Source organism: Bubalus kerabau, chromosome 3 (assembly GCF_029407905.1).
Source record: "Bubalus kerabau isolate K-KA32 ecotype Philippines breed swamp buffalo chromosome 3, PCC_UOA_SB_1v2, whole genome shotgun sequence".
NCBI classification, from domain to species: Eukaryota; Metazoa; Chordata; class Mammalia; order Artiodactyla; family Bovidae; genus Bubalus; species Bubalus kerabau.
In genome coordinates this window covers 45,016,529-45,039,391 of record NC_073626.1, presented here as the reverse complement: position 1 = coordinate 45,039,391, position 22,863 = coordinate 45,016,529, and the positions used below count along the sequence as shown (strand labels likewise).

General features: G+C 48.2%; 1 protein-coding gene across 3 annotated transcripts in view; it reads left to right on the top strand.

Moving 5' to 3' along the window:
• Positions 1-17,338, top strand: part of GCLC (glutamate-cysteine ligase catalytic subunit) — a 45,151-nt gene extending 27,813 nt beyond the window's left edge. The window contains exons 4-16 of one of the 3 annotated variants that reach the window (XM_055571758.1): positions 780-893; positions 2,558-2,616; positions 2,721-2,854; positions 6,122-6,196; positions 6,671-6,787; positions 8,012-8,150; positions 8,572-8,684; positions 8,906-8,998; positions 9,311-9,415; positions 14,180-14,261; positions 14,338-14,441; positions 14,557-14,677; positions 15,739-17,338. In XM_055571758.1, coding sequence (XP_055427733.1) covers positions 780-893; positions 2,558-2,616; positions 2,721-2,854; positions 6,122-6,196; positions 6,671-6,787; positions 8,012-8,150; positions 8,572-8,684; positions 8,906-8,998; positions 9,311-9,415; positions 14,180-14,261; positions 14,338-14,441; positions 14,557-14,677; positions 15,739-15,950 — 1,468 coding nt within the window. In that variant the 3' untranslated portion in view covers positions 15,951-17,338. Of the gene's footprint in view, positions 1-779; positions 894-2,557; positions 2,617-2,720; positions 2,855-6,121; positions 6,197-6,670; positions 6,788-8,011; positions 8,151-8,571; positions 8,685-8,905; positions 8,999-9,310; positions 9,416-14,179; positions 14,262-14,334; positions 14,442-14,556; positions 14,678-15,738 lie in introns of all 3 variants that reach the window. The other 2 variants (XM_055571756.1, XM_055571759.1) reach the window with 2 other exon arrangements.
• Positions 17,339-22,863: the final 5,525 nt, after the last annotated feature.

Here is a 22,863-nt window from a genome sequence, read left to right as displayed (position 1 = left end):
TTCACTGTTCTTCACAAGGTGGTTGCGAGCAACTGGTTTTATTAAAGCTGAGACTGAAAGTAAAGAAGGCACCAGCTAGTTTTGGCTCCTAGGCCATAAATTCCCCACCCTGGAGCTGCACACCCCCAGCAGCCACTCTTCCTCTCCTGGTGTTGCTCTGTGAGTCCCATGCCCGCCCCCAGCACACTCAGCAGTGACCTTAAACTTGGGAGAGCTGGTGGGGTCACTGCCCGCGATGTGGAATTTGAGCTTTACGTTTAGGGATGAACGCGGAGCTTTGTTTCTGCATTGGAATTAAAGCACTTCTTAAGTCAAGTGAGATAATAGGGTTGGATTTCAGCCTCCGGGGGAAACCTGGGGGCGAACGGGGTCACCTGTGGGGGACCTACCTGATCCGGAGGGATTCGGGAGGTACTGGGCAGAGGCAGGAAACAGGAGGCCCTTCCCAGGGCACCCACACTGCCAGGAGTGAGGGTGTGCAGGGCTGACAGCCAGTGCAGGACCACACCTCAGACAGAAGCTCCTGGGGGAGACAGCTGAGGCGGCTGCCACATGTGCCCTGCAGACCCTGGGTGGACAGAGGATTCTGATAAATCAGCCCAAGGCTGCGATCACAAGAGAAAAGCTTGGTGAGCAAGACAGGTTGCAACGGGCTGGTTGCAAGGGTCCCGGGGTTGGCAGAACACCTGGACCCCCCCCTGAAAACGGCTGTGTTGCACTTGCAAGTTTTTAATCCTTGGAGACACATTCTATCTCTTTAGTTCTTCAATTTGTTGTAGATTAGGCTGCCCTGGGTTCACGCTGCCCGAGTTCAAACCCAACCCGGTGGAAGGAGGAGCTTCCAAGTCCCTTTTCTTTCCCGATGAAGCCATCAACAAGCACCCGCGCTTCAGGTGAGTGCCCGTGACTCAGCGCCCGGCCCCTGCCCTGGGGGTGCATCGTCCCCCCGGGACCCTCTTGTGCGGTTCCTGAACTCCGCAGAAGCCAGCAGGTAGCAGCCGCACCAGCTCACACCCTCCATCCCGGCTGCACCAGCTCACACCCTCCGTCCCCCGCGGCTGCACGGCCCTTGCCGCTTGTTTCCAGGCTGGATCTGCCCGTTTTCCTAGTCATCCTAAAGTTGTTCACTTAGCTGCAAACTCATTTCAACCCCAGGTCATTTCAATTCCTGTTTGGAGAAGCTTTCTTGTCGTTATTTTTATCTTTTACCTCCGGTGTCTGTGATCTCCTCACCCCGCTCGTGTACCTTGACTATAAGGTAACATATGTCCAATGCCTGTGTGTGTAATAGGCACGCGCTACATTCTGCTCTGTAGTTTTGATTCCAGGGTTTCAGGTTGCTTTAGGGCCCACACTGGTCTGATCTCAGCTTTGTACCTTTGGGTCTCCCCTGTCATCGTGAACCCGGGCTCCTGACCTAGAGTTAGGAACCTGTGACAGCTCAGTGTTCGTTCCTGTAACACGTCTGCACACCCGCTACGCATGGAGTCTTTGGGGAAGAGGAAGACGCAGAAGCTTAGTTTCCAACATTAGGGTTAGGGTGTGCCAAGGAGGAGATGGTCAGCTGTAAGAAAAGGTAGATTATGTCCAAAGATGGCAGCACCCGACAGAGGAGGGTGCTTCTGCCCGAGGGGGTCAAAGCAGGCCTCCCGAGAGTGGTAGCGTCATGCCGGGCGGACAGCAGCCCTGCCTGGTGAAACCATAATGCGAGGCACACACGTCATTTTAATAGTGATTTAGTAGCCACGTTAAAAAAGTAAAAAAAAAAGTGAATGACATTTTAGCTATATCCAACTCAAGGGCTTCCCTGGTGGCTCAGACGGTAAGGACTTTGCCTGTAAGGCGGGAGACCTAGGCTTGACTCTGGGTCCAGAAGGTCCCCTGGAGAAGGGCATGGCTACCCATTCCAGCATTCTTGCCTGGAGAATCCCATGGACAGAGGAGCCGGTGGGCTACAGTCCATGGGGTCGCAAAAAGTTGGACACGGTTGAGTGACTAATGACACACACACATCCAACTTGCAATCAGTATTTTTAAATTAAATCTGCTGTGTGTTTGCCCTCAGAGGACGTCTCTTTTAGGACTGGCCGCATGTTCGGCGTTCACAGCGTGCCTGGGGGCTTCTGGATCAGATGGTAGGCCGTGAGATGGTGTTAAGCTGCGGGTTGGATGGGGACAGTGATGAGGTACGGGGTCCCGTGAGGCACAGGGAACGTAAGGACCTCAACTTGGCTCAGGTTTTGGACTTAACATGGAAAACGTTAGAAGCATAGCGTGAGGCCAGACCACGGCAGACCTTGAACACTTGAGCTTGGTTTGGGGAGTCACCCGGAGCCGGGAATGGGGGTTTGCACAGGAGAGAGGGTGACGTCCTCAGGCAGGAGCCCGCGGGCGAGGCTGCAGGACCCCTCAGTCTCGGTGCATGTGATTTTTCTGTAGGGCTGCTTTAGGGGACTTGTCTGAGGGAGAAGCCGTCCCGCGTAGCGCTGTTATCAAATTCTTTTAACGCACAAGGGTTTTTGGGCAGCCCGCTCTGGACGTTTGTTGTCTGTTTCAGCACGCTCACCAGGAACATCCGGCACCGGAGGGGCGAGAAAGTGGTCATCAACGTGCCCAGTGAGTCTGTGGGCGGGAGGGGGCAGCCCCTGCCCCGCTGTTGACGCTGACTCTCTCTCACTCCCTGCTCTCTCCTCTTTCTCTCTCTGTTTTTATTACTGCAGTCTTTAAGGACAAGAACACCCCAGCTCCATTTATAGAGACTTTCCCTGAGGACGAGGAGGCCACGACAGCCTCTAAGCCCGACCACATTTACATGGACGCCATGGGCTTCGGGATGGGCAACTGCTGCCTGCAGGTACCGTGCAAAGACCCAGAGAGGTGCTTCCGCCTCCACTGCTCTCCATTACCTTCTTTTCTTGAGGTGTGCGCGTTTCGCCTTTAAAATGTTCATCAGGTTGAAATATTTCTGTAACTAGTAACATCTTTCTGAAAACCACTGGTTATGTCAGTAAACTCATTGGAAGGTATCTCTGAACAGAATTTGCAAAATCTTGAGTTCACTGCAAAGACACAGTTGCTCGTGAACTTAAAATGTGGAATGTTCCAGGGCCACTGTCTCAGTTCTTTCTGTGCCTACTTTTTGCTGCCATCTAGCGATGGTTTAGCTTTGAGATTGTAAACACTGCTCAGATCTGTTTCTGAAAATGAACCCTGGATGCACCCCAGTGAGTTTGTGGTCCAAGGGAAGGGTTGTTTGGACTTTAAACTTCTATCTTCCTGCAAGGCTGTAGAGTGGTATAAAAAGAATCAATATTTAACAGCCCCGGTTTGCCTTGCCCCTGGCTGTTTCACAGGACATAGAATAGCCTCGCTTTTAATGACATGATTATACTGCCCTCCCCACCCCACCCCCAGTGTAATCTGATTGCTGGTGCCTCCGCCAGCGATGCTTCCCCATCCCATAGACGATCTGTGGGGGGACCCCTGCCAGCCTGCACCCAGGCTTCAGCTGTCATCTCTCGGGTACTTGGCTAACTCCTTTCCCTTCTGGCCTCAGTTTTCTCAACACTTGAAAGAAGAGTTTTTATTAAGGCCCCTTCTAAGTCTGACTCAGCTCATACTCTTGTTGTTTTTATTAACAGCAATACTGGTTTCAATCTTGAGTTTGTTTAAAATCATGTTGGGACCTTCCTGGTGGTCCAGGAAAAGACCACCTTAAGGTTAAAGACCAGGTTAAGAATTCGCCTGCCAGTGCAGGGGGACACAGGTTTGATCCCAGCCCGGGAAGATTCCGCATGCCTCAGGGCAGCTGAGCCTGTGCGCCTCGAGCCCATGCTCCACAACACGAGAAGCCGCTGCAGTGAAAAGCCGACGCACAGCAGCAAAGGCCCAGAGCAGCCAAAAATAAGTAAATACAAATTTAAAAAAATAAAATGTTAGGAGTAGGAGTGGCTCAAAACTAGATATTTCAAACTGAAAATCTCCGATAAAAGGGGGGGCCTTGAGATTTTTTTCCAGTTCCAATCACTTGACTGGCTGGAGCACCGTGAAGCCTGACCCCACGTGGGGCGGCTCTACTGTGCACACACGGCTGGTGACCCTGTGCCCACCGCCTCAGGCAGCTCCGCACAGAGGCACGCCTTCCTGCACTTGGATCTCGGATGTGTTCATTTTTCCAACTATGTATAATCAGAATTGAACGTGAGAGTCAGATGTATCCATGCTAAGTGTGTTTAACCGTGGCCGAGGATCCCATTCCCCCTACTTTCCCCGACTTACTGATGTAAGTGGTATAAAGCGGGGCTGCCAAACCTAGGCCATGAGTTTCCTTCCAGCTGGGCACACTGCATAAAAAAGGAGACCTTTTGACTTTTAACTGCCTATCTGCTTACCTATCTTAATTACAAATATTTCTGAAGAGAGCCATTAAACTCTAGAACTTAATAGTGCGTGGTTTTAAAATTGTAGCAGTGCTATTGGGATGCCAGTTGCCTTTTTTTCATCAGTTTACCATTAAACCAAGGTGTTTTGCTGCAGACTGCACTGTCGCCCCATTCCAGAGGGATCATTCTTTCCCTTGATACAGTGTTTATACAAACAAATGTGTCCTAATGGCAGGTAGTTTGCATTTTTATTGCTTGTAGATACAGTTTTCCATCCAGTTTAAGCTTTGTCATGGGTTTAGGGTTGTTTTCTTTTTCTGAATGGTGTATACAGCCACCCCACTTTCAATACTACTCTTAAAAGTAAAATGAGACAGATTCCACCAATCTCCACAGAAGTCTCTCTGTTATCTTTTAAGTGGAACCCTAGAAACGACCCATTACAGGAAAGCAGGACAAAATGATTTCAAAGTATTGTTTTAAGGCTTTTGAGCAACTCACTATACAGAACAAAATGAATTTTAACCATATTCAAATTTTTGACTCTCGGGGGACTTTTCAGGAATCATTTAATAAGTTCATACATGTTATGATAGGCTCCCTTCCTCCCCCCACCCCCAAGAAAATTCTATGATTTCAACACTGGGTACTAGACAAATTTTAGGTATTTAGTTTTCTAAACTCAATTTTCCTTCTTTTTTTCCCCCTCCTCATTTTCCTGAGGGGAAATTGCTTCTCTTCTTTATATGATACTTTGAAAGGATACCAGAAGGCAAAACCATTCATATATTTATACCTTTTTAAGGTGTTAAGAATTCTTTTTTCCTTTCCCATCATTAGGGCAGTGATGCCCTGTTTGGTTTGGCTGTGGCTCTCTCAGTCCTGGGGTAAGGAAGCTAGCTCTTAAATGTACTTAACATAACTAAGCTGTAAGCTGTATCACTGCTGTAACTTGGTTACTGAATTCCAGCTGCCAGTTTTCTTAAGCATATTTTTCTAGGGTTGACTTTTCCAGAATTTGCCTGTAAATGTAGTGTGTACTAGACCGTCTAAGAGACACCAATCAAAAAACTAGAAGAAAGCATGCTTACAGGGTCCCTCGGTCACTCCCGTGGCTCGGTAAGCCCGTCGTGTGCTGGTGCCGCAGCTCCTCACCTGCCCAAGGATCACCCGGGCCCGGCCCAGGCCTGCTGTCTCTGGTCTGTGCCCGCCGGTCTCCGGGCCCGCTGTGGCTCTTCTGTGCCTCCTCCACCAGCCTGCAGTTCTTCCTGGGCAGTCGAAGTGTTTTAAACTGCCTTCTCTTCCTGCCTTCTCTACAGTCCTGCCCCCTTCCAAGCTATTACCCACGGTGCCACAGTGGGGAGCTTTGAAGCCCATTATTCGCATCTCCAGATTCTCCTTTTGTACCAAAGTGTATACACGCCCGCAGCCAACCGCACATGCCAGCCATAGAGGAGAAGTGCCTGGCTGAGCTTCACTGTTATAGGTCCTGTTTTTCTCTCCTGACTTCCTAATCTTACTTAACATCAGAACAGGGTTATTTATATCCCATGCAAACATGATTAAAGCCATATTCTAGACAAGTTCATCCAAGACAGCTTTTAAAACTGGCTTCACTGATGGGATCATTGGAATGACCTCACGTGCCATGAGCAACGACCTTCCTTCTCGGACTGGCTCCTTGGGGAGGATGGTGATGACTTTGTATTATTCTTTAATAATCTGTGATTCTTAAACAGGTAACGTTCCAAGCCTGCAGCATATCCGAGGCCAGATACCTTTACGATCAGTTGGCTACCATCTGCCCAATTGTCGTAAGTAGAAATCACACCTAATTTTAACTACTCTTTTGTATCAGATAAAGACTGCATGTGCAAAATTTGCTGACCGTGTGCTATTTAAGTCCAGTTAAGACTTCATTTAGACCTGAACTAACACAACTAGTATGCAGACAGAGAGCTCACGGATAAGCGTCTAAGCTGAAGAGTTTAGCAGTGCTTTAGGTAGTGAGGCATTTATGTGTTAAATGTCAAGTTCAAGCCTAGCTGTTTTCCTTCTCTCATCCCGCCTGCCCTCACCATCTAGAGAGGATGATTCAAGGAAGCAGAGGCCAGGGCTGGCGTCAGTCCCGCCGTCCTTCCCCAGAGCAGGCAGGCGCAGTGCCTGTGGTAGGGCCCGCAGGGGTGGCACACGCTGGTGCTTCTAGACCGGGGGTAACTGCACAGAGCCTTCTTCAGCATGTTGGTGACACTTTGACCTTGCAGGTGCTGACTTCTGTTTGTTCCTAGATGGCTTTGAGTGCTGCGTCGCCTTTTTACCGAGGCTATGTGTCAGACATTGATTGTCGCTGGGGCGTGATTTCTGCGTCTGTAGATGATAGAACTCGGGAGGAGAGAGGACTGGAGGTGGGCACGCTTTTCCTTACCAGCCTTTTGAATCCGGCAGGTGACGTGGGGGTCTTGTCGCCACTCACAGTGTTGAAGTCTCCCTTAAACCGTTTTCATCCTGAGTGGGTTAGTCACACACAGGAAGAAGCTGACAGCTTATCAGCCTGTCTTTGGCTTTACGGTGTGTTTGGGGTGAGAATATGGGAAATGTGATTTGGTTGGGGGTGGGGGCGGTGCCAAGTTAATTTCCATCATTTGTTGAAATCTGTGTTTGTTTTGCCCTCTAAAATTGATAGAACAGTTTTTCTTTATTTTGGAAGTCAGTGCTGATGGCTGTTTTTACCAGAAAGCTTTTTGGCGCTACCTGAGTGCTTTGTCTATGGTGCTTTCTCTGCTGGGGAAAGCGCAATCTGTTGTCAGATTCCTTGGCCCCTCGTAAAGGGTGAGTTTTGCCTAAGAAGGGTAGGTTTGTGCCTCTTGTTTGTATGTTGAACTCTGACCCTGCATCTCTCCAACCAAGAGTGCATCAGAACCGCCTATAGAGCTCTTTAAAAATAGTTACCCAGCCCTGCCCACCCCCAGACCCAGTGAGTAAAGAAAGTCCAGAACTGAGATGCAGACGTGCATATTAGTAAAGAGTCCTCACAGGTGATGCTCACGTTCTTGACCAGGGCTGCGCTACTGCTGCTCTGGTCTTTATATAATTGTTCATAAATTGTTGACCATACTAAGTACAAATAAGCTTTAAAGTAGACATTTTAATGGTTTTTTAATGGTTTAAACCAAATTTTTTGGTTTACATTATGAAAGTGAAAGTGTTAGTGGCTTAGTCATGTCTGGCTGTCTGTAGCCCCATGGACTATATAATATATAAGCCCACTAGGCTCCTCTGCCTGGGATTTTCCAGGAAAGAATACATGGTGGGTTTATATTTTTGCTCCCAACATGGGTGTTTTCCAGTCTTAATAATAATGGTGATCCACTTGTTAAAAAAAAAAAAAGAAACGTGTATATATATTTAATTGAGATCTGAGAACAGATTAAATTGTCTCCAATTTTTTTTTTTTTTTAAATTCTAATACTTTTCAGGGTTAACAGATATTTTTCAGGATCTCATGTTCAGGTTGGACAGTTTTATGTAATTATTTATAAAGTATATAACCTTTTAATATAATTACTTGGGGTTTTAGTTTATTTCCACATCACTTTATATGGCATTCATTTGTATTTTTTCAATTTTAGCCACTGAAGAACAACCACTATAGGATCAGTAAGTCCCGATACGATTCGATAGACAGTTACTTATCTGAGTGCGGTGAGAAATACAATGACATTGACCTGACAAAAGACAAAGAAATCTACGAACAGCTGTTGCAGGAAGGTAAGCCTCCATTCCCCTTGTCTAGATTTGACTGTAAGCCTTTAGTTCTTCAAAACTCTCTTAAACTCCTTTGCTTACTCCCATCTGGCTTCTATTTTTAATGTGAGATCTCTTAACTTTTCTTACGAGGCTGTTTGCCCTAAAGTTTCAAGTCCCAGATACTTGTGAGAGCTTAACTTTTAGCAAAAAGAGCTGACTTTGGAGGTGTGCCCCTCAGATCCCCATGGGCGTCGTTTAAGGGGCGAACACAACTCCAACACTCCCCTCGGGTCTGCAGGATAAACTCGGGGCGGCACAAGAATCCTGCACAGTCCAGCGTCTCCTAAGCTCCTAGCTGCCTTTCTTCAACCCCCCGAGCTGTCTGCCGTCCCCGGGGCGTGGAGAGCAGCTCTGGAGTGAGCCTGGTGTGACCTCTCCGCAGGCCTCGACCACCTGCTGGCCCAGCACGTGGCGCATCTCTTCATCAGAGACCCGCTGACTCTGTTTGAAGAGAAAATCCACCTGGATGATGCCAACGAGTCCGACCACTTTGAGGTATCTGCAACAAATGTTTTAAAAAATAAAGAACACGACTGCTACGTTCAGAGTCGCTGACATGTCACCTCACTTCTGTTAAATGCTCGCTGTTCAGTTTCCTTTGCAGGTCGAAGGGTATAGACAGTAAATAGTCTGCTTCACATGTTAAATATGAAATCATGTTAGTATCTTCTTGGATATGTGGAAAACTGGTTTTATTCTCTGCTTTTTGATTGCAGAATATTCAGTCCACAAATTGGCAGACAATGCGATTCAAGCCTCCTCCTCCAAACTCTGACATTGGGTGGAGAGTGGAATTCCGGCCCATGGAGGTACGTGGCCTGCGGGCAGGAACCGACTCCGTCGAACCTATTCCCACCTGACCGCCACCCACCCACCTGTACCCTCCCCAGAGGCTCGGGTTACCCAGACAGCAGCACAGATTGTGTGTGTGTGTGCGCGCGCACGCGCGACATGTGAGCCCAGCGGCTCAGGAGGACTGCTTTCCGGGAGTAGCCTTTGGGCAGAGGTTTCCGGCCCCAGGTGGGGGCTCAGGAGGTCCCCGGGAACGCTGTGACCCGCGGGGCCCCTCGGGGAGGCACCACTGGCACCGTGGGTCCCTGACATCTTGGCCCCACGTCCAGGTTCAGCTGACGGACTTTGAGAACTCCGCATATGTGGTTTTCGTGGTGCTGCTCACCAGGGTGATCCTGTCCTACAAACTGGACTTTCTCATCCCGCTGTCCAAGGTAAGGATGGTGTTCAGCGTCGGGCTGGCTGTGGGTGTCTGGATTATCATCCAGTGCGCCTTTCTGTATGATACTTGTTTCAGCTCTGAGCTCACTTAGCCCTGTTCCTCCTTAGGAAGAGTGCTCCTCTCCCACCCTGTTTTTTTTCCTTTCAAACCAAAGCTTATACTATAGATTTGAGGACCGTTTTGGTGGAGACACCTGAAAAAAAAGTGCTGATGGTAGCTCCTTACTCGGCCCGTTTGAAGGACATTAAGAGTTTCATTTGAATAACTGCTCATTTCCAGACTTCCGATTTAAGACGGTGGGAGGGGGTGCCCCCAGTGTGTTTCATCCTGTCAGCTCCCAGGCCAGTCACAACCTTCGCGGGAGGAAGGGACGCATGACTACTCAGTGCAGGGAGGGGGCGGCTCAGAGGCGCTGAGCTGGGGAGGTTTCTGGAGAATGCGGATGTCAGGGCACCATCGGAAAAACAGATCTGAATCCGCTTTAGCCCAACTAAAACCAAGATGGAGCTTTCTGGAAGCCGTTCAAGGCCTTGAAATAGCTCCAGGCTGCGAGGCTGCAACGCTGCAGACCCTGGGGCCATAGCCAAGCGAGCACGGAGGCCTTGGTCTCCCGGCTGGAGGGTCTCGGCACGGAGAGGGGCTGGGAGAGGCTGCCGGGCAGAGTGGGGGTCTGCGGGGCTCAGGGCCAGAGCAGAGACAGCGGGACACGCTGCTTGTCCCTGCGAGCATGGAAGGAGGACAAGAGCCACCGGGCCAGCACCTGCCCCCGATGCCCCCTTCCTCTGTGGGGGCCACTCCCGCCAGCGTGCACACATGCGCCCTGAAGAAGTCTGGCGGTCAGGCTGACCCTGCCTGCCCACTGCGCCTAGGCCCAGGGTGACCTGCAGGACTCTGCAGGCCCCTCTTAGCCTTGTGGGGCACCCCCTGGGGAGATCAGCCCATGTCACGGGTCCCTGAGAGCTGCCAGTCTAAGCCTTTGCTTATGAATGTAAATACACTTGACCCTTGGACAACACAGGCCTTAGGGACTCTGACCCTCACACAGTCAGAAAACTACATGTAACTTACAGTCGGTTCCTCCGTGTCAGAGAATTCGAGCAGCAGCAGATCATGGAGTACTGTGATGTTTACTGCTGGAGAGCATCTTCATCTAGGGGGACACGCATTGTTCCAGGGTCAGGTATAGATATCTGAAAGGCAGGAGAAACTTGAAAACTTTCAATAGCCTTAAAGAGAAGAGCCCATGGGCCCCCAGAGTGTGTTATCCTCAATAGAACACGGTTAATTTGGAAACTGGAAAGAATATTTTAAGAAAATTCTCACTAATGCCCTTGAAGAAATTCTAGAGAAGAGTCGCATCTTAAATAAACAAGCCCTGTGGATCAAAGAACATTTGGAGAGCAGAGGAGTTCTCAGAAACAAAGGACGTGGTGGCCACACTTTTAACACTCAGTATACTCCCCAGTAAGCAGATGTGGTTGAAGGTCAAAGTCACTGATTTCGGGAACCAAACTGAGTTCATCCCTGTAGGACAGCAGAGAAACAGAACTCATGGGAAAAGCAGGAGAGAAATTCTTTGAAAAGTTCAGTGTTTGTCTGTAGTCTACACAAAAGAGATGTGAGATACAATAAAGAAAATAAATGAATATAATTTTCCTTGAGTAAGAGTCCATTAAAGATGAGACAGAAATAGGTAAAGAAGAACCGAAATCTAGGAAGAATCTCAAAGTAAAGATCAGTTGTCCAGAAAGGAGAGGAAATTAGGCTACCTAGCTTTCTGCCAAAAAGAAGAAAAATCAGTTGGTCTCATTTCTCATCTGCAATTTTAAATGCTGGAAGAGATGGAGAGAAGTCTCCAGAATCCTGAAGGTGAAGAACTAGAACCGTGGATGTCTCTGGCAGCCAAGCTAGTCTTTAAATTCCAAGTGATTATAACAAAAAAGATGAAGTTAGGGCTCAAAGTCAGCCAGAAATCTTACCTAGCAAGGGGTCAGTGGAAGGAGGGGAATAGTAGATGTTTCTTAATGGCTGACATCTGGAGAAAGAATTTCAAAACTGCTTGTCCGTCTAGTCAAGGCTATAGTTTTTCCAGTAGTCCTGTATAGATGTGAGAATTAGACTAGAAAGAAAGCTGAGCGCCGAAGAATTGATGCTTTTGAACTGTGGTGTTGAAGACTCTGGTCCCTTGGACTGCAAGGATATCCAACCTGTCCATCCTAAAGGAGATCAGTCCTGGGTGTTCATTGAAAGGACTGATGCTGAAGTTGAAACTCCAATACTTTGGCCACCTGATGCAAAGAGCTGACTCATTGGAAAAGACCCTGATGCTGGGAAAGATTGAGGGTGGAAGGAGAAGGGGACGACAGAGGATGAGATGGTTGGATGGCATCACCAACTCAATGGACATGAGTTTGAGTAATCTCCAGGAGTTGGTGATGGACAGGGAAGCCTGGCGTGCTGCGGTTCATGGGGTTGCAAAGAGTCGGACACGACTGAGCGACTGAACTGAACTGAACTGTCTGAAAATAAGAAGAAACACTTAATGCTTAGAAATAGGATTTGTGGCCTCTAATCTCCTGGCTAAAGGGGGTGGGGAAAGAACAAAGAAAACTTTGGAGCCACAGCAATGGGTCTCGGGCCCTGGGCATGGTAAGACAGTATGCCCAAGAGAGCACACAATGGGGAAAATAAGATGAAGACAAATTTGAATAGACTATGTTCTCCTATTCAAATGCTGAAAGCGGTGATCTAAAATGGCAGTGCAGTTTGCATAAGATACACCTAAAACACGGACAGATATAGACAGTAAAGAGCTCCATAATGACCTTTTAAAAAGTATACAGGAATGGCAAAGTTGTAACAGAGAAATGTGAGAAAGTCTTAAATGAGATACGGAAAGCAAGTTTATCCACTTGCTCATCCAGGATCATTAGAGCCATGATTCTTTTTTTTTTTTTTTTCATCTTCCAGAAAGCATAGCTTCTCAAGAGCATAAGCGAATTTAAGGGCACTCTCGTGCAGTGGGTAAGATACTGGTCCAGGTGAACGCTCAGTTCGCTTGCACCACTTACCTGCCTTTTCACCTGGACGGTCAGTGTCCTCTCGGCACCTCGGTGTGCAGGTGTAGAGTGGGGCTGCACGGGCTGTCCTGAGGCCCCGTCGGGACGGTGGAGTAGACCACTCACAAGAGCGCCCGTCCCGTTACTCAGTAGCTGAAGGCCGCACAGTCAGAGGAAGGGAAAAGCACAGCGGAGGCAAACAGCATGGCTAAGAAGCCGGGCTGTGTTGTCTGTGTCGCAGACCTCATACCACACACGCCTTTTGAATGCCCTGCGGAAGAATATCAAAAATTAATCGAGGAAAATTTTCATTTCTTAAAACTAGACAGCGTACAATAAGTCACATTTCCACCAAAACTCATCCAGAAAATGTTCAGGAAAAATTTAACTGTTGGAAATTTTAAATTGTTTTCCTAATAGGTTCTAGGGAGAAGGCAATGGCACCCCACTCCAGTACTCTTGCCTGGAAAATCCCATGGACGGAGGAGCCTGGTAGGCTGCAGTCCATGAGGTCGCTAGGAGTCGGGACACGACTAAGCGACTTTACTTTCACTTTTCACTTACATGCATTGGATAAGGAAATGGCAACCCACTCCAGTGTTCTTGCCTGGAGAATCCCAGGGACGGGGGAGCCTGGTGGGCTGCCGTCTATGGGGTCGCACAGAGTTGGACACGACTGAAGCTACTTAGCAGCAGCAGCAATAGGTTCTAGATTAAATCAAAATTAGAACTGTAGATTGTATAGGAAAATGATGCTGGCAAAGCTGGTCTCAAGGGAAAACCGTAGCTTTAAATGCTTTAACAGAAAGATTAAAAATAAACCCAAGTAGTCAAATTCAGAATTTAAAGAGCAGTAGTAAAAAATAGACTGAAAAAGGAATTTATAAAAGCAGAAATTACAACCGTTGATCTTTGTGACTTATTGACAAGACTAAGAAAAAGACAAGTGTTGATTAGGATTGAAGCCAGACGTATGAGGATTATTTGAACATGTTCCTAGAACTATTTATATTAATCCAAAGGTCATATGTACCTTTTAAAAAAAATAAATAACTGTAGGAATTAATGGGTGCAAAGCTGATCCAGGACTTTGTCTCAGCCATCCCTTCCAGTGTGACCTCTGACTTGTGTCCGTTTTGTATATTAGAGTGTCCCCCAAGATTTCGTTATGTTGATCGAAATAAATGAATTGGAGCTGGGGGCTCCTGAGGGAGTGGGCAGAGCCCCAGGCAGGCAGGCAGCGTTGGCGACCTGCCCACTGCCAGGTGGTCGGGTGAGGCAGCAAAGCCCTGGGGGCAGGGAGGACAGAGGGCCCCCCACCCCGCAAGGCAGCAGGGCCTCTGCACTTCCCTTTGCACCTCCGGCTGTGAGCCTGGATGGCTCCGTGCCTCCCCAGCACCATACATTCCCCCCAGGTTTTCCCAGGCAGCCTCCACACGTGTAAGTTTCACATGGATTTCTAAGGTGCGTGTCTCTTCAAGTTGCCCCATTATTGAAAAGCCCATCCCAGACTGGGGTTGACGGACACGACTGCACGTGACCGTGCCGCCTTTCTGGCCCCAGCCAGCATTGGGGATGGGAGCATTCGTCTCAGGTGGGTGCCCACCGCAGAGGCCAGCGGCCCCACCCATGTGGGAGCAGGAGTGTCCCCGACTTTGGGAACATTTTGACATGGCTGCGATGGTTTTCCTCCTTAGGTTGATGAGAACATGAAGGTTGCCCAGAAGCGAGACGCCGTCCTGCAGGAACTGTTTTATTTCAGAAAAGACATTTGCAAAGGTACCGCCTTTTCTTGCATTTCTGGGGTCCCCGGAGGCTGCACCGGTGGCTAATGCGCCCTGCGCCCCTCCAGCAGGTGGCAACGCCGTGGTGGACGGCTGCGGCAAGGCCGCGGGCAGGGCGGAGCCAGCGGCCGAGGAGTACGCGCTCATGACCATCGACACCATCATCAACGGCAAGGTAGGGCCTGCCTTGGCCTGTGCCCCGCCTGCCTGCCCAGAGCCCCCCCCAGAGCGCCCCTGCCTGACCGCGCCCTGCTCCGTGCCCCTGCCTGACCGCGCCCTGCTCCTCGCAGGAAGGCGTGTTCCCTGGGCTGATCCCCATCCTGAACTCCTACCTGGAGAGCATGGAGGTGGACGTGGACACCAGGTGCAGCATTCTGAACTACCTGAAGCTCATCAAGAAGAGGGCGTCCGGTACGGCAGCCTTGGCTTTCCTTTGTTTTTTAAAAAAAGAATCTCTTAACATAGGCTTAACATCTTAACATAGGAATCTCTTAACATAACTCAGAACCTCAGAGTCTTAAAATACTCAGTTTTTAAAGCGGTCTTTTATTAGAGTATACAGCATCCTAATCACTGCACTTTTCCGGGTAGTACCATCTCTGCGGTTACATACACCTTGTTGTCTTTCGCAGTCACCTTTGAATCAGCAGCGCTTTTTCTCTTACTGGTTCATAAACTAGTGTTGAGTCTTTAACCCGATGGCGTTTTAGACGATGAAATACCGCATGTGGATAGTTTGTCATTATTGCCCAACTGTGTGTGCTCTGCAGCACCCCGGACTCTCTATATGAGTCTAAGCCAGCTCCAAGGTGAGTCACCTGAGCACACAGCTTGGACTCGGGCCCTCTAGCCTGCCTCCCTGTAGGGGCGCCCGGGGACCCCTGCTTTCCCAGCTTTGAGATCCCGGTGGCCAGGGAAGAGGACAGCAGCTTGTGTGTTTCGCTTGAGGCTTCTGTAAGGTTTCCAGAGCCAAGAGGATGACCCCCCTAGTGCTGTCTCTGCGGGTTTCTCTCCGAGTGCATCTACTCACTGTTCTGTGTCCCTCTTGGATCAGGTCACTCTGGGGAACACAGAGCCCCCGTCCAGGGCAGTCTCTGACACCGATACGGGCAGGTCTGGCTGGATGGGAGGACACAGACTGGTCAACGTGTGTTGGCTCCTGTGTCTTAGGGCAGGCGGTGTCCCCGTATGGGTGGCACCTGACAGGTCTCACAGCAGCAGGGCATGTGTGTTCTTGCGGCCTGCCTGCAGCATGAAACCCTTCCCAGGAGGAGTTCTTCAGACGAGGTGAAAAACATCTTGTTCCCAGCCCCTGTCCTGTGGCTCGGCCCAAACGCCACTCTTGATTCTTCTTCAGGGTTGTGTTGTCCAGCCACTAAATGTCAGCTTTCTAAAGATAAAAGCCAAACCCAACAAATAAAAAAATACTACCAAGTTGTCATTAAAAAAAAAAATTATTTTCCCCCCTCCAGGAGAATTAATGACAGTTGCCAAATGGATGAGGGAGTTTATCGCAAAGCATCCCGACTACAAGCAGGACAGTGTAATAACTGACCAGATGAACTATAGCCTTCTTCTAAAGTGTAATCAAATCGCAAACGAATCATGTGAGTGCCCAGAGTTACTCGGACCAGCGTTTAGGAAAGTCAGGTACAGTGGAAGTAAAACCGACTCTTCCACCTAGACGCCCTGCAGGACGAGAAGCCCTTCCCCGCGTACCCGAAGAACTGACGGCTGGACCAGCTGTGTGCATTGTGTGAGGAGCAGGTGGTAATGGTGCGCCGCACTGGCAGAGGTGGGATTAAGCAGACCTAGAGTTTATACAGTGTACATGTACATAGTAAAGTATTTTTATGATTAACAATGTATTTTAATAACATTGTATCTAAGGTTCTCATGAGCTGGCTTGTACATTTTTCAATTCTGACTCTGGAGCAACTGCTGTCTGAAGCAGTTTTGTAAATGTAACTTACCAGTAACTGTACTATATCTGCATTCCAGAGTTCAAAATGTTTACTGTAAATTTTGGCTTTTTTTTTTTTTTAAGGCTTTAACCTGGTACCTGATTCACTGAAAATTCTGTCACTTTACCTTGAAAACAGATTGTCCTGCTCATTTTCTTTGCATCATCTCCTTTGGCATATATGTAAAATCAATTTTGAATCCACCAAAGTGCTTCAAGGGGAAGCTTGGGGTTCTGGCGCCTTATCTGTGACAATTCTCTCCTAATTTGAATAGCTAATCCCTTGGTAACCCTGTCCCAGGCTTTCCCTACTAAAACAAAACCCACTGAACTGATGGTACTTTTTATCCACGTTTGCTAATTTTGGTGTTAAGTTTAAAGACAACTCTGGAAGAAGAAAGACTCTGAGTTCACATGTAGTGATTATTGGGTTGTTTTTTTTTTTTAAGAACAAAAATGGGGAGAATCGTTTTTCTCCTTGTACATAACAAAACTAATATCAAAAATGCCACCAGCTCTTCTCTTGTGGCCCCTGTTTTTTTTCTGATTGCTGCTGTCTACTTAAATTTTCAAATCAAATGCAGCTGCTGAAGTTTTTGTTTTGTTACTTTTCCTCTGGTTTCCAATAAGCATATTACAGACATTCTTCAAAAAGCCATTCATTCTAGATTTTACCCAAGGAATATTCTGCATAGCTGTTCTGCAAAAATCATGATATGCACTAAGTTTTGTGAATCAGGACCCTAAATGTTTAATTGTAAATAATTTAAGTTGCACACAATTGTTAGAGCTTTTTTGTTGACGTTTTTCTCTGATTAATTAAATGTCTTAACTACTTCTGAAATAACTATGTATAGTAGATTATGCAAACCTTTACAGGCATAAATATTTAAACTGTCATGTTCATTTTAAGAAATTGCCATAAAGCTTCAGCTAAGCCTGTTCATGTATAAATATTAGAGTTTGTGCTATATTTCTTACATGCATTTTGGAGGATAAAAGAATGCCTGTTTTTCCTTTGCAATTTGCTTATGTAAATTCAGGTTGTAAAAAGGCAATAAAACGTTTGTGGTATGAGGAAATAAAAGAATGGAATTGGCATTGTGAAAGCTCTCGAAAGTGAGTTCTGCAACTAATTGGATGGTGGTGGATTGTTTTTTTAATTAGCCCAAGTACGCCAGAAAATGATTTCTTCATCATGCTCCATCCTCAGCTCTCTAGAAAGAAGCACAGCGATGAGAACAGATGCCTGACCTCCCTGTGGGGAGGGGAGCAGTGACCGCCGGACATGAATTTTCCCTTTATTCCAAACCGTCACCGTGCTGAGTCAGTGATCACGTGGTGAATTACATGCAAGTAACTCAGGTGCTGTGTGCACAGTGGTGAAGCCACTCAGACTGGATCAGCAGGCCCGGCAGACAGCCGTTGCCCACACATCCCTCACCTACCCCAGCCCCTAGTTCATCTGGCCCGTCCGCTTTTCTCAGCTTCGCCTGCTGGTCTGCTTTTACCTATCTGAATGATCCCAGGGCAGGATCACTGTCAAACGAATCTGCACACACGTCTGAGGTGCAGCTCTGGCTCGGTGGGCCTGGGATGGGGGCCCATAGGCAACGCTACTGCTGCTGGTCTGTGGACCATGTCGAGTAACAAGGACTTAGATCACTCCTGTGCCTCAGACACACATCCGTTCTAAGTCTCAGCTGATACTGATCTTTCATGTGTATATGAGAATCAAATAGCAGCACCGTGCTTCTGTCCAAGACAAAGCATCACCTTTTCCTCCTGAACACAGCTGAGGGTTCAGGCTTTGGGAGCAAAACAATAAACAGTGAGATAAGCAAAGAGTGCTTTGTCCTTGGTGGAAATAGCATTGGCTGAACCCAGACACTCACTCAGAACACAACTGGCCCTTTCTTGACCCATCAAGTCTCCTGGATTTACAAGAGGTTTCCAAACAAACAAAACCTGTGAAGGAGGCTTCCCTGGTGGCTCAGTGGCGACGAATCCGCCTGCCGGTGCAGGAGACATGGGTTTTTTGATCCCTGATCCAGGAAGATCCCACATGCCACAGGACAGCTAAGCCCGAGAGCCACACAGCCCTCGGGCCACGACTGAACTCACCACCCTAGGGCCCGTGCTCTGCAGCAAGAGACTCCACCACTGTGAGAAGCCTGCACCACCATTAGGGAGTAGCCCCCGCTTGCCACAAGTAGAGAAAAGCTTGTGCAGCACTGGAGACCCAGCACTGGAAAAGAACACAGAAAAGTTTACAAACAAACCCCTGGCAGGCTTGTGTTGCTAACACCCCAAGCTTCTGAGGCAGGGGGCTTAAGTTCGATCCCTGGTCAGGGAACTAAGATCCATGTGCATCATGGCCCGGCCTGGCCCCAGGATGCTTCTGCCTGCCGCCTGGCCCCTGGCTGTTGGTGAGCGTTTGTCTCAGTGGAGGGAGCTGGCCTGGGCCACCTCCTTCTGAACTAGCACCTACACAAAAAGTGCAAAGTGTGGAAATCCAGGATGAGGCCACATCTCAGGAGGTTCCTTGGGGACCCTGCAGAGAGAAAATGTAACAGCATCCTTCAAGCCCTGGTGGTGTCAGATGTGGAGGAAGGGACCTTGGTTATGGGCCTGGGATTCCAGGGCGTCAAGGTTCCCTGCTGGGGAAGGGGCCCTTCTCAGAACTGGACATGGGCTGGTTAACAGGCCTGGGATTCCAGGGCGTCAAGGTTCCCTGCTGGGGAAGGGGCCCTTCTCAGAACTGGACATGGGCTGGTTAACGGCAGGGTTCCTAGGGGTGCTGCTAACAAACTTTCCATTTAGATTAAGGCTCCCTGCTCCTGCATTCCCTGAAGATAAGCCACTGAGATCTACCAGCTGCTCTCTCCTCTTTATGCTTTTGTGTAAATATTTAACATTCCCTGTAAGTGCTTCTGAACATATAGGCCAAGTGATATTTAGGAAAGTGTAAATTAAAAGGGAACCAATGTCTGGACTGGACGTGAGGAGGCCTTAGCAGGTGACCTTGGCTGGGAAAGATGCACTCCTCAGACTAAGTCGACACACGAGCAAGTTCTGTTCATGTTCTGACCACGTTCGTAAGTCCAACAAAGTTAGTCTAGCACAATCGGCTCTATAGTACTGTACAGTAATAGGTTTATAATACTTCTCACACAAATAATACCTGAAAAAACAAACACAAAAGATATAACATTTTTAATCTTACAGTACAGTTCTTTGAAAAGTACAGCAGTAGAGGACAACAGCTGGCATGCATACAGGGCCTGGCATCAAGTGAGCAGGCAGGAAGAGTTACTGACAAAGAGGGAGAGAAAGTGGGAGACGGCAGAGCTGAAGGGTCAACAATAGGAGACAGGACGAGCTGCAATTTCAGTAAAGCCTGACCATGATGGAAGGCAGGTTTGCATCTTTGAAAGTTCAAAACTTAAAGGTGTGTACATAGGGGACTTGCTCTATTTGCGTTATGGTATTATTTGTATTTACGGTAAGTGGAGGCGGAAATTGGCTGGCTAGTCCCTAAAGCCCCTTTCATTCTTAACATTTTGTGAAATGAAACACTACAAAGTATGTGCATGCATGCTACGTCACTTCAGTCATGTCTGACACTGTGCAACCCTATGGACTGTAGCCTTCCAGACTCCTCTGTCCGTGGAATTCTCCAGGCAGGAATGCTCGAGTGGGTTGCCATGCTCTCCTCTAAGAGGTCTTCCCAACCCAGGGATCGAACTTGTACCTCTTACATCTCCTGCATTGGCAGGGGGGTTCTTTACCACTAGCACCACCTGGGAAGCCCATGAAGTATGGAAGATGCAGTAAGAGCAATAGTGCCTCCAGACTTCATTTCAAACCACATTACAAAGCTGTGGTCATCAGCATGGAATTAGTATAAAAACTGACCAATGGAACACAATAGAGAGCCCAGAAATAAATTCACATATATTTGGTCAGTTCGGTTCAGTCGCTCAGTTGTGTCTGACTCTTTGTGACCCCATGGACTGCAGTACACCAGGCTTCCCTGTCCATCACCAACTCCCAGAGCTTGCTTAAACTCATGTCCATTGAGTCGGTGATGCCATCCAACCATCTCATCCTCTGTCATCCCCTTCTCCTCCCGCCTTCAATCTTTCCCAGCATCAGGGTCTTTCCAGTGAGTCAGTTCTTCACATCAGGTGGCCAAAGTATTGGAGCTTCAGCTTCAGCATCACTCCTTCCAATGAATATTCAGGACTGATTTCCTTTAGGATTGACTGGTTTGATCTCCTTGCAGTCCAAGGGACTCGCAAGAGTCTTCTCCGACACCATAGCTCAAAAGCATCAATTCTTCAACACTCAGCTTTCTTTATGGTCCAACTCTCATATCCATACATGACTACTGGAAAAAACATAGCTGTGACTATACGGACCTTTGTCAGCAAAGTAATGTCTCTGCTTTTTAATATGCTGTCTAGGTTGGTCATCGCTTTTCTTCCAAGGAGCAAGCGTCTTTTAATTTCATGGCTGCAGTCAATTAGTTTAAAACAAAAGAGCCAATACACGATGAGGAAAGGACAGTCTCTTCAGTAAATGGTGTAAGGAGAACTGGACAGCCACATGCAAAAGAATGAAATGAGACAACTATCAATAATAACACCATACACAAAAATTAACTCAAAATGGGTTGAAGATTGAATGCAAGACCTGAAACCACAGACTCCTAGAAGTCAACGTAGGTGTTAAGCTTCTCGATACAGGTCTTGATGACTTTTTAAAATCTGACCCCAAAAGCAATAAAAATAAACAAGTAGAACTACATCAAAGTAAAAAATTCTTGCACAGCAAAGGAAACCTACCAAAAATGCAACCTACCGAATGGGAGAAAATACTTGCAAATCATGTATCTGATAAAGGGGTTAATATCCAAAATATATTTAAAAATCCATACAACTCAATGTGTGTGTGTGTGTTAGTCGCTCAGTCGTGTCCGACTCTCTGTGACCCCATGGACTGGAGCCCACCAGGCTCCTTCGTCCGTGGGATTCTCCAGGCAAGAATACTGGAGTGGGCTGCCATTTCCTTCTCCAAAAAGGCTGATGAAAGAATGTAAAATGAAGATGATAACTGTACTTGGCAGCACAGTCTCAATAAAGCATCACTGGGATCTGAGGAAGTATTATACAACTCAATGGGGGGGAAATCCCATTAAAAATGGGCAGCGGACATTTTCCACGGTGCACATTTACCCAGTGCTGCCCTGAAAGATGCCCTGGATACCCCGTCTCACCAGCACCTCCCTCCTAGGACCCAGGGCATTCGGCCTGCCAGAGGGAGCTGGAAAGCCTAACCATCTGCAACTTCATCCTCTAAAAGAAGTCCCATGACCCCCTCGGCACACCCCGGCCCCGCCAGCCGCCGAGCTCCCAAGAACCAGAGGGCATCCGCCCTGCTTCTGGGCTTCCCGGGTCCAGAGGGCCAGGACGCCGGGGGCGTGGAGGGCGCGGTCGGAGGGCTGCGTCTCTCCCGTTAGTGCTCCGGATGTCCGCTCGCACCACCTCCCCAGCGGCAGCTCGGGGGTCTCTCCTTCGCGCTCTGAAGTCCCCTCGCACCTTCGCCACTTCGCTCACCTCTATCCGCAGCGGGCGCGGCTACGCAAGCTTCTCCAGCCGGTGTCCGGATCTGGGCCCGGCGGCCAGCAGGGGGCGCGCGACAGTGTTGCTGCTGCGGCTGCTGCTGCTAAGTCGCTTCAGTCGTGTCCGACTCTGTGCGACCCCATAGACGGCAGCCCACCAGGCTCCCCCATTCCTGGGATTCTCCAGGCAAGAACACTGGAGTGGGTTGCCATCTCCTTCTCCAATGCAGGAAAGTGAAAAGTGAAAATTGAAAGTGAAGTCGCTCAGTCATGTCCGACTCTTAGCGACCCCATGGACTGCAGCCCACCAGGCTCCTCCGTCCATGGGATTTTCCAGGCAAGAGTACTGGAGCAGAAAAGGGTTTTTTTGTTGTTACTGTTGTAGTTTGTTGGGTTTTTGTTTGTTTGTTGTCCCCAGATCATCTTTAAGCATCTTCCTGGTGGTCCAGTGGCTAAGATTCCGAGCTCCCAATGCAGGGAGCCTGGCTTCCATCCCTGGTCAGGAAACTGGATTCACATGCCACAGCTAAGACCTGGCACAACCAAATAAATAAATAAGAATACTTTTTAAAAGTTCCTAATGGAGGACATCAATAAAATCTCACTGGAAATCATCTTACTAAGCCTGCTGAGGGCTGATGCAGCCTGTAAATGACAGTCTTCTGTGGAGGATATGCGTCTTCCTTGGTAAGAAGAAATGGGACCTGTTGATCCATTTCCTGTTATTAATATTTTTCCTTAAATAAAGGAACCACCGACCTGCTTCTCACTTTAGTTTCCAGCTTAGTGCTGATAGATAGCTTCTGAAAACTACAGAGAGTATATTAAACTACTTGGACAAGAGAGAGACATTCTGTATGCTAACTAGCTTGCAATGATGAAGAACCCATTTTTCCAGAGGTATTGCAACTTTCCAGGCTTTCTCCAAATGAGTCCTATTCTGCGACAGTTTGTGGGACTCAAAACATCCTGTAATGATACAAACTTCCACCTGCTTGTTGTTCAGTG